This window comes from Hippopotamus amphibius, chromosome 1 (genome assembly GCF_030028045.1).
Source record: "Hippopotamus amphibius kiboko isolate mHipAmp2 chromosome 1, mHipAmp2.hap2, whole genome shotgun sequence".
Lineage (NCBI taxonomy): Eukaryota > Metazoa > Chordata > Mammalia > Artiodactyla > Hippopotamidae > Hippopotamus > Hippopotamus amphibius.
In genome coordinates this window covers 201,209,909-201,226,447 of record NC_080186.1, presented here as the reverse complement: position 1 = coordinate 201,226,447, position 16,539 = coordinate 201,209,909, and the positions used below count along the sequence as shown (strand labels likewise).

Sequence of the window (16,539 nt, the reverse complement as noted above, 5' to 3'; positions counted from 1 at the left end):
CTTATTCCCAAGGATGTCCACGTGTTGAATTGGACAGCCTATTATTTTTTTTTCTTTTTTACATGAAGACAAAATATTTGAAGATAGCTATCCTGTCTCTTCTAGTTCTTTTCTTCTCTAAGTTAGACATACCCAGTTTGTTTAAGCAAAGTAAGGCCTGTTTTTTTACTTAACATCTTCTCACTTTTCACTCTTCAGTGGGTACTCTCCGTTTAAGCAGGCTGTGCCAAGAAAAGACCACTAAACATTAAGTGCACTATTGGTCCAAATTCTGTAACTGGCAGCCCTAAGGAGTAAGAGACAAATTTTGAGCTCCACCTGTCCTCCTGAATAAGCACAAAGTCCACAGAATGTGAAACTGAGTTAAAGCTATTTCAATGAGAAATTCCTTCTGTAAGGCAGATACCAAGCCTAACTGTCCAGCAGGAATGTCTACTCAGACCATGGGAGAGAAGTTAAAAGCACCATGCTAGATCTATGTGCAGGTCCTCTCACCAAATGACCACCTTGCAGAGACGTGATAAAGCCACTGTGGGTGCTTAAGTGCTGCACAATATTATAGAACAAGGGTTGGCAACTATAGCCCAGGGGACATGCCCAGTCTCATGCCTGTTTCAGTAAGGTCCACATCTAAGAATGGTTTTTACATTTTCAAATGGTTGAAAAAAATAAAAAATAGAATATGATTTGTGACACACAAAAATTATGTGAAATTCAAATTTCGGTGTCCATAAATAAAGTTCCATTGGAATACCAGTGCTGGGGTTCAGGAAAGACACCCCAAAGTATGGCAACTTGGCATATTTAATATTTTATGCTGAAGAAGTCTGAGAAAAGAGCAAAAGCAGGAAGGCCACTCTGACCTTCTCCCCGCACTTCTCCCGTGAAGCAGGTCATAAAACCCTTACATCAGAGGTGCCCTCCCCTATACCAGGAAGAAAGAAGCATCCTATCTCTGAAGTCAAAAGGATGCTGAGAAGAATCCTAGCAAATAAGCTTTGCTAAGTTTCCCCCAATTTGTTACACTCACCTCATACTCCTTGACCTATCATATTTCTCCACAACTGTCCATTCTTCATTAAACCTAGCATAAAGATATTTTCTTTATATTTTCTTCGGATCTTCACTTCCTTATGAAGGCTCCTGTGTCGTGTGAAACGTATACTAAATAAATTTGTGTGCTTTTCTCCTGTTACTCTATCTTTGTCATTTAACTCTCAGACCCAGCCAGTGACCCTCAGAGGGTTGAGGACAACCTCTTCCTCCCCTGCACAGCCATGGTATTTGCTTATGCATGGTCTGTACCTGCTACAATGGTAGAGTTCGGTAATTGTGATGGAGACTATATGGCCTACAAAGCCTCTATCTGTGGTCCATCTGGCCCTCTATAGAAAACGTTTGCTGACTCCTATTCTAGAATATTGGGAGAAAGCATGCATATATTCCAAACATCTAATACTATACCAGGACATCTTCCATTTACTCCCAAATAACTCACAAGCAAAAGTAGGTGTTAGCTCTTCAAGCAGCCTGTCCTTATCACCCAATCCATCAATCTCTTATCAGCCCCTCTGTTTTATAAAAGCTCCTCATGGTACTTATTAGCAGCTGAACTTATCTAATTTATATATATATATATATATATATATATATATACACACACACATATATATATATTTTTTCCCTTTATAAGGTCTGTCCTCCCCATGTTTCCCCAGCAATCAATCCCCCAGAATATGAAGGCAACATGGCGCAGTGTGTTTATCACTGTATCTGCAGCTGAGAATAGTACCTTGCACCTAGTTGATGCCCATTAAATATTAGTTGAATAGAGAGTGTGTTTATAAAATCAAGCAACCAAACTTTTTTAGAAATTAATTCAGAAGAATATTATTTCTTATTTCTAGGAATAAATGCCTCCACAAAGTCTCGTGTTTTCATTTTAGAATTCATTTAAAAACAATAGATATACTTTCATGAAATAATAGCTCTTCATTCTTCTAACAAGGACCACTTAAACATCAAGTGGGCAATTTGCTCAATTTCTCTGTATTTAAGTTTACTCATTTGCAAAATGGTCCTAATGATCCAAGGGTCATAAATGAAATAATACGTTAAACCACTCTGAGTTGTTGGAGAAAAGATGCTACATAAATTCATGATGATAGTATCACTTGTACTATAATGCCCAATCATTTACATGCTAACACTAGAAGCACATTAACTACTAAAGAAGAAACATGTTCTTATAGATATATTATACCCTTTCTAGGCACCAGGAAGAGATAGAATATATAATATTTCAGCCACTGTCAAGCCAAATTAGATCTGATTCTGTGTAGGTGAAGCATCATAGTAAATTCATATCACCAATCTCCAAATCTATATGCAAAGGTTCTCAAGAAGTACTACAATATATAAAATTTGGGAATATTTATTTGGCCCAGGTCTCATCTTCACACCCATGAGAGTTGCTAGGGCAACATCTTTTCAGGCCAAAGATGTCAAAGGGGAAACCCACCTCCAGGAGACAATTAAATTTATGCTTGGATGGAGGGGAGAGTTACTGAGAAGCTGAGGGAGAGACCACTGCATGGAGAGCACAAGAGGAGGGATCAGAGAAGACAAACATATCAAGCATATTTTCCCAGATACTCAGTGTAAAAGAAGAAACACATCTAATAGAAATTAAGTACCTACTTGGTGTCAAAAATACTTTACGTTTATTTACTTTTTTAAGCCTCAAAATAAACACAGAACGTCATTATTAGTACGTTAATTTAGAAACGGGGGTACTGAAGTTTAGACAGAACACAATGCTAATGATTGAAGCAGAATTTTTCCCTGGAGATTTCATTCATTCACAAATACTTTTTAAGCCCCTTCTACGTGCTCAGTATCAGTCTCAAGTGTGGAGAACCAGGCCAAGTACTGGGAAACAATGGTGAGCTGTCCTTACCCTTCTGGAGCTTGCAATGGCTGAGACAAGCATTAAATATACAACCATGTCAGTTAACCTTTCAGTTAAGATTGTGACGAGTGTTACAAAAGGAATTATGGTGGGACCTTATGGGATGATCAAAGATGACTTCTTAGGAAGTAATAGTGAAGCTAAAAGATGATTCAGTTTCCAGGAAAATGTAAAGGAAGAAGATTCTAGGCACACACACAAAAATAACATTTCGAAGTCTCTGTAACAGGAAAGAACTTGGAATACGGGCCAATTCAAAGGTCGCTGATGTTGGAGCATCTTCCTCTTTCCTCAAAATACTTCTACAGGGACATTGCTATCATAAATACATGAAACTAAGATGCACGACTTAGACCAGAATATGCTTGTTAAGCTTGCATGGACACGATGCTGGACAAGTCAGCCATTGCTTGAGCACCATGGGCATTGCTTGTGCCTTAAGTATTAGAGTCCGTACTCTTTAAGTAGTGGGCAATCACTAAAGGTTTTTAGCAGGGCGGTGACACAATCAGATCTGTATTTGAATGAGACCAAGCATTCTGACTGCTGTGAACGTTCTGATAAAATGGATTATAAATTATCTTAAGTAAACTGTCTCTTTAAAAGCATAATACATTGGAAAGACAAACAACAACATACCCAAATTTTCTGCCATCTATAGCAACAGATACCTTGTTCGATGGCTTTGCTACTCAGAAGGTGGTCCAGGGACCAGCAGCATCAGGAGCAGCATTACCTGAGAGCTTGTTAGAAATGCAGAATATCAGGCCCCACCCAAGACCTACTGACAGAATCTGCAGTTTTAACCAGCTCCCCAGGTAATGTTTTTGCACTGTAAAGTCCAGAAGCCTTGCTTTACCTAGTCATACCCTACAACCACCCAACCCTCATGGAGACTCAGCAGAGACCCTGGATGATAACTGTTTCTGGGACTGTAATAATTCTATGGAAACCACTGATATTCTAGGCTAGTCTATCATCATTCGTGGATAGGATCCTTGGTTGGAAACACTAAGGCAAGAACACACAAATACAATCCTACTGTTCTTAGTAAGAACACGGTGCAAATCCAGCAAAGAAAAAGATATTGAACAAGTGAGAATACAGATTTGTCACTAGCAAAAGCAGCCAAGGACAGTTAGGTGTGATAAGGGTACCAAGAGGGAACATATTTTTACTTTTGGTCACTTCCTTCAAGACAGTCATAAACGGCACTTTGGCCATAATTCTCATAAAATGAAACACACAAACACACACACATGCACGAGTGAGCGCATACACACACCCAACCACCCACACAAACACACACACAATGTACAACAAAACACCAAGCTTCTGCCACAATATTCCTCATTACTCAAAAGATCAAGAAGACATTGACCATAAAGTAAGAGAATTTGAATTGATTCATTCATTTTAAGTCAAACAAGCCTTTGTAGTGGTAGCAGCCATTTATTTAGAACTTTCTGTAGATCTGTTTCTTGGTTATCTTTAGGCATTTGGTTACAAGGTTGAAAAGTACCGATTGTACTATCAAAATTATCCACAATAGAGGTTCCTGAGAGTTGTCATGAATTGTGCAACCCTGCAATTTTGTAAACTTTCTGTGGCTCTGCAAGGATGCCATGTGGTGTGGTGGGTGAAAGCACAGTCTCTAAACACCAGCTGTCTGGGTCAAATCCTGCTTTGCCGATTTTGAGGTGTGTGACTTGGACAAACGACTTGGTTTGTCTGTGTCTCGCTTTCCTCATCTGTAAAATGGAGATGATAATTGTACCTACCACACAGAGTTGTTTTGAGGATTCAGTGAGTGAACACATTTAAAGACTTAGAAGCAGTGTCTGGAACATGTTAAATATTATGTATCTGCTAGCTGGTTGCGGTTGTTATAACAGTTTCACTGAGAATCATTCTTAGGGCAATGGGCAAAGGAAAGGTTAGTCACACTTCATTCAAATGTCACTAGCAGGAAAAGGCCACCTGCTAACAATTGGGAAATTGCCAAATATTTGTTCATTTGATGCCACAAGTAAGAAACTGGTTAAGGCCATGTGGCCTCAGGGTAATGCCAAAACAATTACCCTGGGTTTTTAGTGTCAATAATCCAAAATAGTGTCTTACAAATTTAAAAATCTTCTATAAATATTTGTAGTTCAGAGGTTTTTTTCCTTCAAATTTAGGATGGCCCATCTTAAAAATAAAACCAACAAACAGTACCCTTCTTGTGCCCACTGAACCTTATCTAAGCTTCCTAGAAGCTTGTAACCTATGAAGCCCATATTATAAATTAAAATTTTACTATTCATTCATGAACTAAATTTTACTATTTTCTGATTTTCAGTGAAGTTGTATCTCATGTTACAAGAAAGTTATTTCCACTGATTCTTCTTAAAATAGAAATTCTAATAAATCATTTTCATAGAGAAAGACCAAAAGCTACAGACATAAAAGAGATAAACCCCATATATTTTAATCTTTATAATATATAGTTGTCTATCAAGAAAAATTCTCTACCTAAAAGAACTTAATAATTGCTTATTGGATGAAGAGGACCTTGTTTTAAAATATGTACAATAAAAACATGTATTTAGGGACTTCCCTGGTGGCCCAGTGGCTAAGACTCTGTGCTCCCAATGCAGGGGGCCCACATTCGATCCCTGGTCAGGGAGCTAGATCCCGCATGCTGCAACAAAGAGCCTGCACGCAGCAACAAAGATTCCATGTGCTGCAAATAAGACCCAGTGCGGACAAATAAATAAATATTTAAAAAATAAATAAATAAAAATATGTATTTAGAACCTCTATTCTTATTCCTGAGCCAATTTAACAAAAGTTAAATTGTATCAATTAAACGAAAAAGACACTATTTATAAAGGAAAACTCTCCTGTAAGAAGGCCAATAGTGATGATGCTTGAAACACCTAATCAGAATATTTTACCATAAAATTTTGCTTTCCTAAAAATATGATCAAACTTCTAAATTTTAAAATGGTGTTCAATGAAAAGAAAATCTCTGAGAAAACATTACTTATGTATTTTTAGGTGCATAATAATTTCCGTCTTAGTCTAGTTAATAAGATTCCCTGAGTATATTGTTTCTAAATTAAAGTGACAAGGTTTCTACTGGAGCTTAATAAGTGAGTTGATCAATTGATTAGTAAATTCTGTCACTTCATTCTTACGGTATTTGAAGTAACTGATAAAATTCAATACAAGACAATACCAAAGCAGTTATGTAACCCTGATCAAACACCTAACAACCTTTGCAAAACCTGATGGATATTTGAGCAGGTAAGGGTAAATACACTTCCGTACTCCGTAAGAACCAGAACTGAAGGAGATACAATACGGTACCTTTGATAACTTATAAGTCCCTCAAAAACAATATCATGTTGTATGTACGAAAGGTAGATGTAATATTTTTGGTAAATAAATGTGGAATTCTTTTGTAAGAAAGCATAGTTAAATATTCATTTAACCACAGTTGCTATTCCTGTACTTAGTGGCTATCTCAGTATAGTCCAGTGTTTGAACGCAATTGTTTTCCCAGGCTGTTCTATATAACTATTGAGAAGAGACCATTTCTCATCTGGGACCATGCCCATGAGTTTCATAAGTTATAACAGAGCAACTCTCCAGCCATGTCAGATACTATCCATGTTGTGCAGTCACCTTGCCTGAAAGGTCAGATTACAAAGTTTAAGGGAAACTCTATATTTTATATTCTAACAGATCACTGGCCAATCACTGGACTTTTTTCTATAAGCACTGTGCTAGCTTGAGGAGGAACATACAAATAAAAATCTACAATCAGCACTAACTACCTAGCTAGAAAGAGCAGTTAAATGCATGTGCAATGGGGTGTCCTGTTGATTCAACCTGAGAGTGGACAGATTACAGTTCTTCCAGATACCCCGGCCCACTCCAAGATTTAATTTGCAAGAGTATTTGTATAGAAGGGTAGGGGAAAGAAATCTCCAGCTGAGTTCAAAATCCTGGGTTATCCACCATTTATCAGCTACATGTGCCTCTTGGCAAATAACGTTATCTTAAACTCTGTTATTTTTAATATGATGAAAATAACTATCTTTATAACATTTTAAGAATCAAATTAGATAATAAATGTGAGATGCTTTTGCATAGTGCCTGACACCTAATAAATAAAAAATATATGTTGGGTACTTGAACAATTAGTTTCCCTAGAGCCTGTTTTCCCTTTAGGAGAGTGTAGTTATAGATATTGAAGCTAAAGATAATGCTTCCCGTTGAACTTTGTGAGATTTAAGGCCCACACGGTACTGCTTGGGGGCTAAGAGAATAGAGTCAGATTCAGGGTTTGGGGGAGAGGTAAAATCCAAACTTCTGCTTGGAACACAGTGAGGCTGAAGGAGTTGTAGTGACCTTTGGCATAAGATTTTATGAATTTGAGGGCACCAGGGGAGAAGCAAAGGGCTCAGTAGTGAGGCACTTCCCCTAAGTGGCTTTTGGGAAGCAAACATCAAGGTGGACAGAAGAGAAGAATATGGGGAACTGGTTATGAGCAGATCTGAGAAACCAAATATTCCAGAAGTGACTTGAACAATCTGGACGGGGAATGCTACGACCCTCATTTGTATACCAACGGGCTGGTCAGGCCTGGGGACATTTGCCTCACTCACATACAAATACAATAACAATATAAGGCCAAGTAAGCTAAGGGCAGTGGCGACCGTAACAGATACTGTGAAGTTCAGGGAGGGAGAGTTCAGTGTGCACTACAGTGTGCGGAGATCTGGAACCTCAGCCGGCCCTTGCCCACTGTGGAGGCTGGGCTGTCTATGGAGGGTCTTTCTCACAGGGAAAATGGGTGAGCCAAGGTGTGGAAGGAACGTGTGCATGGGGCTTTGGGGACAATGGCCAAAATATGTGTGTGTGTGTGTGTGTGTGTGTGTACGTGCACAAGGGAATAGTGGGGAAAAAGGTTACAAAACTAGTCTGGGGTCATATGTGAATGGCCAGAGGACAGGGATTTGTTCCTGCAGGTGATGGAGAACTAGAGAAAAAAGATTTTGACTAGGGAAAACTATACTGAAACTAGTGATTGATAAAAATCTGGCTGCATGTGTAGCACAGAACAGAAGAAATGTGTAGGTGTAGTGAAGGTGGTTAGAAAACTTTATAGATGTAGCAGGAGAATGGTAGGATATACTATTAGATTGGCATAACATCACTTACCGTTTTCTAAAATAGTAGGTTCAGGGGAAAAAAGAAAGTCTAATTAAGAGAAGTATGGTCTTCTATTACTCCTCAATTTTCATTCATAATTTTTTCATGATTACTTCTCCTATGCCCCAATAGATATGACTGTAAGCCATGCTTGCTTGTTCATAAGCATTCTTCATGATCCACTGAAATGTCTGACGTGGCTCTAAAGCAGTCTCTCTCTCTCTCTCTCTCTCAGGTCTAATTGAGACTTCTGTTTTGGACACATAACTGTGTTCCCATAATATTCTTAGGCATTTCAAACTCCAGATATTGATATATTTCTATATTATGATAAAATATTATATAAAAATAGTGTTTGCCCTCATTGGGCAAAAAAAATTGTGTGTTTTTTTTTTTTTTCAGGATCCCTGAAAAAAATCTTTTCAATAGGTTGATAAAGTGGCTCAATATTTTGCCTGCTGCTCACCCCACCAGCTATTGATAAAATGCACTTTGTTTCATCCCTTTGCCAACATTCAAGAAGGAAAAAAAATTCCATTCAACTTGAGCAATGATTGGGTTTTTTCAGGACATTCTCATAAACTACAAATACTCACTTGAACTCTTTAGCAAGATTCTCAGTAAAAGACCATCATGATGTAGTAGTGTTTCCAGAAGCAGGTTCCAATTACAACCTGGCTGGGATAAGAGCAGTTTCAATTGACCCTCGGCTGTCAGTGGTCCAGCTGATGGAGTCCTTTCAAAATGCAAGATAAAGATGGAGTAATGAAGTTAATTTATCTATGAAATTAATAGCTTTAAAGTACAGATGTAATGCTAACTCCTTTAAATGTCAATTCCTCCCAGATTACTGTGAAAATGCTTTCATGCTTGCTTACTTGAGGGCTGCTCAGGGAAGGAATTACATTTAATCTCTACTAGCTAAAAGCAAATTAACATTTGGTAGCCTGCCAAATTTAAAACTGATACAAAATAACCATGCCTATATTTCATGGAACTATGTCTGTTTTAGTTTCATGGAGCAAACAGAAATTATTTATGCATTTTTGAATGCATTTATTTGTTCATTCAACAAATACATGAGTACCTACTATGTGCTATTAACTTTCATTATTCATGGAAAGAAGTTACAATGCGTTTTGGCTACTAATTTGCCATGTACTATGATTGCTGATAAAACGAAAGGAATCAAAGCTTCTGTCAAAGGTCAACCATAATTTAATTATTTAACATGTAAAGCCTTAAATCAACATGCAATTATCAGAACCACTCTAACAGTCACACTGCTACCTACTTGGGTAATCAGTTTATCAAAGAGAAATAATTCCAAGGTAAATAAACTTCTACTTGGAAAATTATCATCAGTGTTGAATAGAAAATTAAAATCAGGTCCCCCACATCACCACATTAATTTACCAATGAATCTTCAGGAGATAAGGAAATAAGGTATAAACTGAACACTGGTAACATTATTCACTTTTTCCTTCTACAGTCTCAAGGTTTAGAATGGCTAAAGGTCACAGCATCTGATATCAGCTTACAACTACAACAACAAAAAAAAAGCAGGAAATGACCAAACTCAATCTGATTGTGGCCATAAGGATTGTGGGACTAGGGTGGCACTGGGAAGGAAAGATGAGACTGAGCAATGGAAAGGTGTGAATGAGAGGACTGTATGCTTTAGCGTGGAAGAAAGCAGAACAAAGAGGATTGCTGAGAGGGACGATTTGCAGCAGCATTTCCAGATGAGACGTACTGAGTGCTGAACCATCAACACAGTCTAGACCAAAGCTTTCCAAAGCTTGGGCCCTGGGCCAACAGCATCAGCATCACCTGAGAACCTATTAAAAATGCAAATTCCCAGGTCTTATCCCATCAGAAATTCTGGCTATGGGCCCCAGAAATCTGTATTTTAGCAAGCCCTCTCCAGGAGATTCTGATGCACACTAAGGTTTGAGAACCACTGTGGAAGGTAGTGCTTTCTGGAGCACAGGCAGCAGGGATAGGCCTAGTTGGTATTATCTTTCCTGCCACTGTGCCTTTGTGCCCATACAGGTCAACCTTGGCAGCCACCTGTGCAGCAAACTCCCCATGACCCTACACTTAATCTTACTCATCCTTCAATTTGCCACAAAAAATAGCACTTTCTCTGTAGCATCTTCACTAAAACCTTCTCTCCACAGCGGTCTCTCTCAATCTGAATTAAAGAACTTATGGCAAGTATACAGATTTTAGCACTTTATTATTTCATCAATTAAGGTTTTATCTCTCCACTCAGATTCAAGCCTCGTGAGCACACTTGTTTTATACCCCAAAGCTCTTACCACTGAACTAAGCACATTTAAGGGCTCTGTAAATGTTAGCTGATTGACTCATATGCTCATAAATGGGTAGACAAACTCTTTAAAAAAAAGGGGGGGGGGGGATGCTTTGCCAAAATGCTGGTTTAAATGAAAGTGAGAGGATCCGAAGATATAAAATGAAATTTCAAAGCATCTCCCCCTTGACTTGGCTTGGCCTTTGGAACATCTCACAACCTTATGATAGATAAAATCACCTGAATTTTCTACCAACTGAGGCTTCCCATGTGAGACTCTGAGAACATAATTCAAAACAGAGAAATTCCCTGGCAACTGGTGAGGCAGTGTTAGCTAGGAAAACTTGTGCCCTGGATGGACGGTGAAGAGAGAAGCAAGGAGTTATTTAACTCTCGGGGCAGAGGAATCAAGTCTGTCAGTTCAGCAGTTCTGCATTCCTTTGGGTATTCCCAGATTGATCTGGCTCTTGCAGTAATTCCAAACATGGTATCAAGGAAAAATCCACTAGGTGAGCCCTTTGGACTGAAACACGGAAGGAGCTCCTCACAATGGCTTTCCCTGTTTCCATCCTAAACCCCAAGTTTAAGAAACTTTCTTGGGGTCTGGTGGATGAAAAGCAGCTAGTTGGTAGCAAGTGGTGTATTAAAAATGACTTAGTTTTTGAACATTTCCTATGTATATATTTTGCTTGAGTTGAGTGCTGACTTAAGGATGCATTTAATGAACTGAAAGATCCAGTTTGATGGAGTTTAGAAAAAGAGGGGGATTGTTGAGAGACAACTTGAAGAAGGAAGACAGGGGCCAGTTCATGGAGGGCCTCACGGGCCAAGATGGGGACTTTGCACCTGTTGAAGAATTTAAGGCAGATGAGTTTCCTGACCTGGCTGCAGTATGGAGGGTGAACTGGAAGGAGGGTTGTGTTTTTGCTCAGTCCTTTAGACACGTAATAAGACAAAATAATTTGAATGTCATTTCATACCACTGTATCTGAATACCTGATTATAAATAAAATCTCTCATCTACCAGATGGGAAGTTGTTTGTTGAAATGTACCTCAATTCTTGGATCTTTCAACTTATCACAGATTTTGAAATGTACAGTAGAATGACTCACTATAAGGAAAAATAAAAGATCACAAACATTCTTCAATCACTAAGCTCCAAGTAATAAATGCACTGAAGAGTCTGCACTGGGCATATGGAGAAGCATATGTTCCCTCATCCTTTGAGCTGGTGGGGCTGTGAAAGTGAGATTAGCCTCACAAGAAATGACAGAAAGGGAAACTTTTTATATATGCATATATGTATCAAATTTGTACATGTTGAATTCCACTATAATACAAAGAAAAGAACAAAATTTATAAACCCACTGGAACTCACAAGTCTGGTATTAGGAAACAGGATGAATTTATGGCTGGGTTATATTAGGCTTATACTGTAATTAGTGTTGCATTTCTGGGGCATGAAAAGGCCTAAAGAATTTTTCAAATCCAGGCAATGATGGGGTTCAATCATTATTAGTTTATGAAAGTAACAACTTATTTTTATAGAATCGTTGTTCAAAATATTGGCTGTATTTGGGTGTATTTACTTTATGTAAACTTATCAAGTAGTTCACTTGTACTTTCTGTAATTTTTTAGTATGTGTTCACATTGCAGTAGAAAGTTCAAAAAATCTGAGCCCTACCAGTGCACAATGGCTTGACTTCCAACCACAGTTGTGTGTGGGGCACAGGGCAAGAAAAGACTCTGTAGTAGGTTTGGACTGCAATGTGAGCAGTCTCCCTGCTCAGGTCGCATGACCATGGGAGTCCCTGCTCCTACCATATACATAACATGCAGAAGCTGTCAGACCAGGGGAACGTTGGAATGAACTCTGAAATGCACAGCTTGGGGATAACACCAAGTGGTGTTGGGCACTGTTCTTCAAGACTTGATATTTACTTTAAATGAACAGCCATTATATGCTTCTATGTCCCTAAGAAGAAACTACATGGGTCCAGGAGCCACAGGTGAAAGTTCTCTCCTAATGATACTAGAAGCCACCTCCTCACCAGAGTTCCTGATTATCCACTAGTAATTTGTGTTTTCCATTCCCATGACTCACCATAGGCTCTGGGGGAGTGGAGTCCTGGTTTCCGTGGTGGGGTGAGTTGGGGAATGCACACCTCTACCAGGGGACCATTGAGAATTTCACAAAACCTAATGTTATAGCTGCTATCTAGTTATTTTTGGATTCCCAGGCCAGCAGTCTAGCAGGCAAAGAAAGGAGCTACTACACTGGTAAGGGCAATAACCCTGATTATCACTGAGGCGCGAGAGTGGCTACTGCACATGGGGAGCAGGGAGGAGTATGTCTGTAACCCAAGGGATTCACCAGGGCATCTCTTGATGCTCTCATGACTGGTAATAACCATAAGCAGATGACTGAAGTAACCACATTCTGATAAGGGAACGGTAGTCATGGTTCAACATCTCGAGGATGGAGGTCTCAGTGTCTACGCTAGGTAAGCCACGTGCACCAGCAGCAGGGGGTAAGGGGAAGCTAGAGTACGTGGTGGAGGGATGCAATGATGATTAGCACTTGCAGATTCGGGAATAATGGCAGCAGGGGACATTCTAACTTGTCCCATTAAGTTAACCATAATAAAACTTTTTTTTTTTTTTTTGACCAGCCATCACCTTGAAGAACCAACGATAAGGCCCAGAGAACTTAACATAAATAATGAGTGGATTTCAGTGGTTCAGGGGTTAGACCAAATGTCCATGTCCCCACATCCTCTTGCCTTTACCACTCAGTTGACACTGACCTGCCTTTTGCCGTCAGAACCTGCATTTCTCTAACTTCCAGCAAGACAGGTTGGGAGTGCCAGCAATTTCACACCTCTAGAGCAATGTTCAACAAATGATTGATGAAAATTTCTAATAAGCTCCTCAGCATCCTTGTTCCTCTGGTGGCATAACTCTGAGATATGCCTTTCACACTGGCCCCAAGAATTTCCCCAGAAGGTGTAAGTTCCAATTACTCCTATGGTAGTTGGCTTGATTACACTAATCTTCATTTGCTATCTTTCTTTCTTTGTCTCACTTACCCATTCCCTTCTAGTGTTTCTCCCACTTAGAAAATAAACTACTTTCACTTCAGTCCTTGTCTCAGGGTCTGCTTCTTGGGGAAATGCAAAATAAGACATGCATGGAGACACTTAGGACTCATCTCACTTAATGTATGTTTCAGGAATATTGAGAAAATAGTCCAAGGTCCTTTAGCTGATAAATATGGCAAGTGGACTTTGAACCCAGGTTTTTCTGACTTCAAAACCCATGCTTATTCCACTGCTCTGTGTCTCCTTCCATTCAACCTGGTTGATATTTGGTGGGTAAGTTGCATTTTCCAGCATTGAGGATGTTTGGCTCTATTCAGCCTCCTGATTGAGGATACCATGTTTTTGACCCAAACTCAGGTTTGTGGTCTCAAAGCTGATTCCCAAATTGGAGCCCTGTTATTTAAGGTATCTAGGGACTGATTTTGACCAGATGGTTCCTGTCATGGATTACTGGGCCAAATTTATACCAGAGACTATAAGTTACATGATTCAGAGAACAAAGGCAAGAGCATAACTAAAGAGAAACTGACAATAAAAGTCCTGAAGTGGGATAATGAAAGCAGTGGAGGAAAAGCCCCATATTACTATACTATTTTTGCCTTTCCAAAACTAATCCTTTCAAATCTTTCTAGGAAAAAGAGTAAAGACAAATATTTAAATCTTTCTCTTTAGTAGCTAGGAAAAAAGCTGAGGGGGTAAAAACCCAAAGTATTTTCCTCATCCCTTTAATCAAGAATGTGCAGATTATATGTAGTTATAACATTGAAAATGTTTGCATACATTTTAATCTCTATAATGGGTATAGCCAAGTCTCTATGATCTTTATAATTAAAGATGATTCAATAAATAGAAGACAAGGTTCACCTGCACATTTATATGTAGGATTTCTCTTGATTTTTATTTTATTTTATTTTTTAAATTTTTTAAAAAGCATCTTTAATTATTAACAAGCTTGCCTACATATAGAAATCAAAACACAGGGATGGTTTGTGAACATCATCACACTGCTTCTTTGGAGTTACGTCACTATTCGGAAACTGGGGGTTGAGAACAAAGCATGGAGGGGGTGGTTAGAGCGGAACAAGGAAAACAAGCTAGGAGCCTGAGCAGGTGAATGTGGATGGTGGCTCAGACCAAGGTGGTAGTGGGGAAGTTTGTGAGACCTAGCTGGACTCTAAACATATTTTGAAGGTAGATTTGGATATGATGGAAATAGCAGACAAGCAAAACTCCAAGAATGTTACCTACACAAATGGAAGGATGGAGTGGCCATAAACTGAGATGAGAAGACTATGGTTGGGTCAGGTTTGGAAGGATCATCCAGAGTGCAGTTTTCAATATGTTGAGTTTTAGATATCTATTAGACATTCACATGGAGATATCAAGGAGGTAGTTGGACACAGGAGCTTGGATATCAATAGATAGTCCTGGAAAGAATCATAAATTTGGTAGTCTTCAGTGTATAGGCTTAAGTGTATAGGAGTAAATGTAGAGAGAGAAGAGGAGAGTTCAAACAACTGAATCTTCCAGCACCCCAATATTATAGAATCCGGTGAAATGAGGAAGCACCAGCAAAAGAAGCTAAAAGGCTAAAAGCTAAGGGAGCTAAAAGGAAGCGCCAGTAAGCATCACACTAGGACTGGTGTTTCACTGCTGGAGCAGCCCATGCTAGGCTCCTGCTTGAAGCAAGAGCCTCCTATCTAGAGCCAGCAGCCTTTCTGTCCAAGCTGATAGCCTGGACAACAAGCCAGGTAGATTGAAAAAGGAGGTGGCCTTTTCCTGGCCAACCAGGTCACACAAATCCACAGTGGTGACCAATGAAGTGAAAAATTATCCCGATTACCATCCTATTCTGACTTTAATGGAAGGTCAGGATGGGAATACACCAAAAAACAACGCATTTGCAATTTGATAGAGTTCAACACCAACACCAAAATAACCTGGAAGATTAGATATCAGTGCTAAGGGGTACAATATAGATTCTTCGAGTAAAATGTTGATATAAGCCAGTAATTTAAACTTTTTTTCTAAACAGAAGAATGTATGTTAAATAAAATTAAATGTGGAAGCCCACAATAGAAGATACACTAGAGTGGGATTTCTTTGTTTGAGGCAGAGGTAGCAGAATCAGAGACCTGCCTATTCAGAGTCCCTGTTAGACTGTCCTTGGGGCATCTGACACAGTCCTAGAGCCCTGGTAAACATGGCTTAAAAGCACTTGCCTTGATTTATAATAACTTCGTCCACTGAGGTAGATTGATACTTTTAAAGAGTCTCGTTTTTTTCAGAGTTGATGGTATTTACGCTACCTGGTATGCAACCTAAAGTATAGACATTCAACCTGTGAGGACCTGAATTATTTCTTGATTTTAGTAAATTAAACTTTTTCACTTGGAATGACTCTATGTCTCAAAAATCATCCAAAGATATATTAGTGCCCCAAACTCATAGCCCTAGCTCCACACTTTAGTGTTACACAGGTCAGTGTATCTTATTTCTAAAAATACATAAGAATCTAATTTTAACTTTTAAAACAATATTACATGTCAACCCTCACTTTTGGACTTCTCCAGAAGTGCTATTCTAGCACCTGAGTCACTAAGACACTGGATACTACTGAATCACTCAAGCATCCCTTTAGAGGAGCTAAAGTCATCTCTCTGGAGCCTTTAACTATTATTGGTCCTTGTCTACCAGATAATAAATACCCCATTAGGGGAGTTCCAGAAAGGTTTCCCTTGGCATCTGATAAGTGCAGAGACCCAAAGAGAAAGTAGTTCAATATTCTTTCCACTTTATTACACTTGGAGTTGGTCTTTTTAATATGTTCGGATAATTGATAAGATCTGCCACTTTCTGAAACACACAGCTCTTTACTAACACAACAGTGTTGAATGATTGTTTAATGAGCACTTATGTGTGGGTGTTGTGCAGGCATGTTAG

General features: G+C 39.0%; 1 protein-coding gene across 6 annotated transcripts in view; it reads right to left on the bottom strand.

Annotated features, from left to right (window-relative positions):
• Positions 1-16,539, bottom strand: part of KIAA0825 (KIAA0825 ortholog) — a 383,109-nt gene that overhangs the window by 223,912 nt on the left and 142,658 nt on the right. For all 6 annotated transcript variants that reach the window (XM_057739207.1, XM_057739203.1, XM_057739227.1 and 3 more), the window contains one exon: positions 8,773-8,912. In XM_057739207.1, the coding sequence (XP_057595190.1) occupies positions 8,773-8,912 (140 nt within the window). The remainder of the gene's footprint in view (positions 1-8,772; positions 8,913-16,539) is intronic.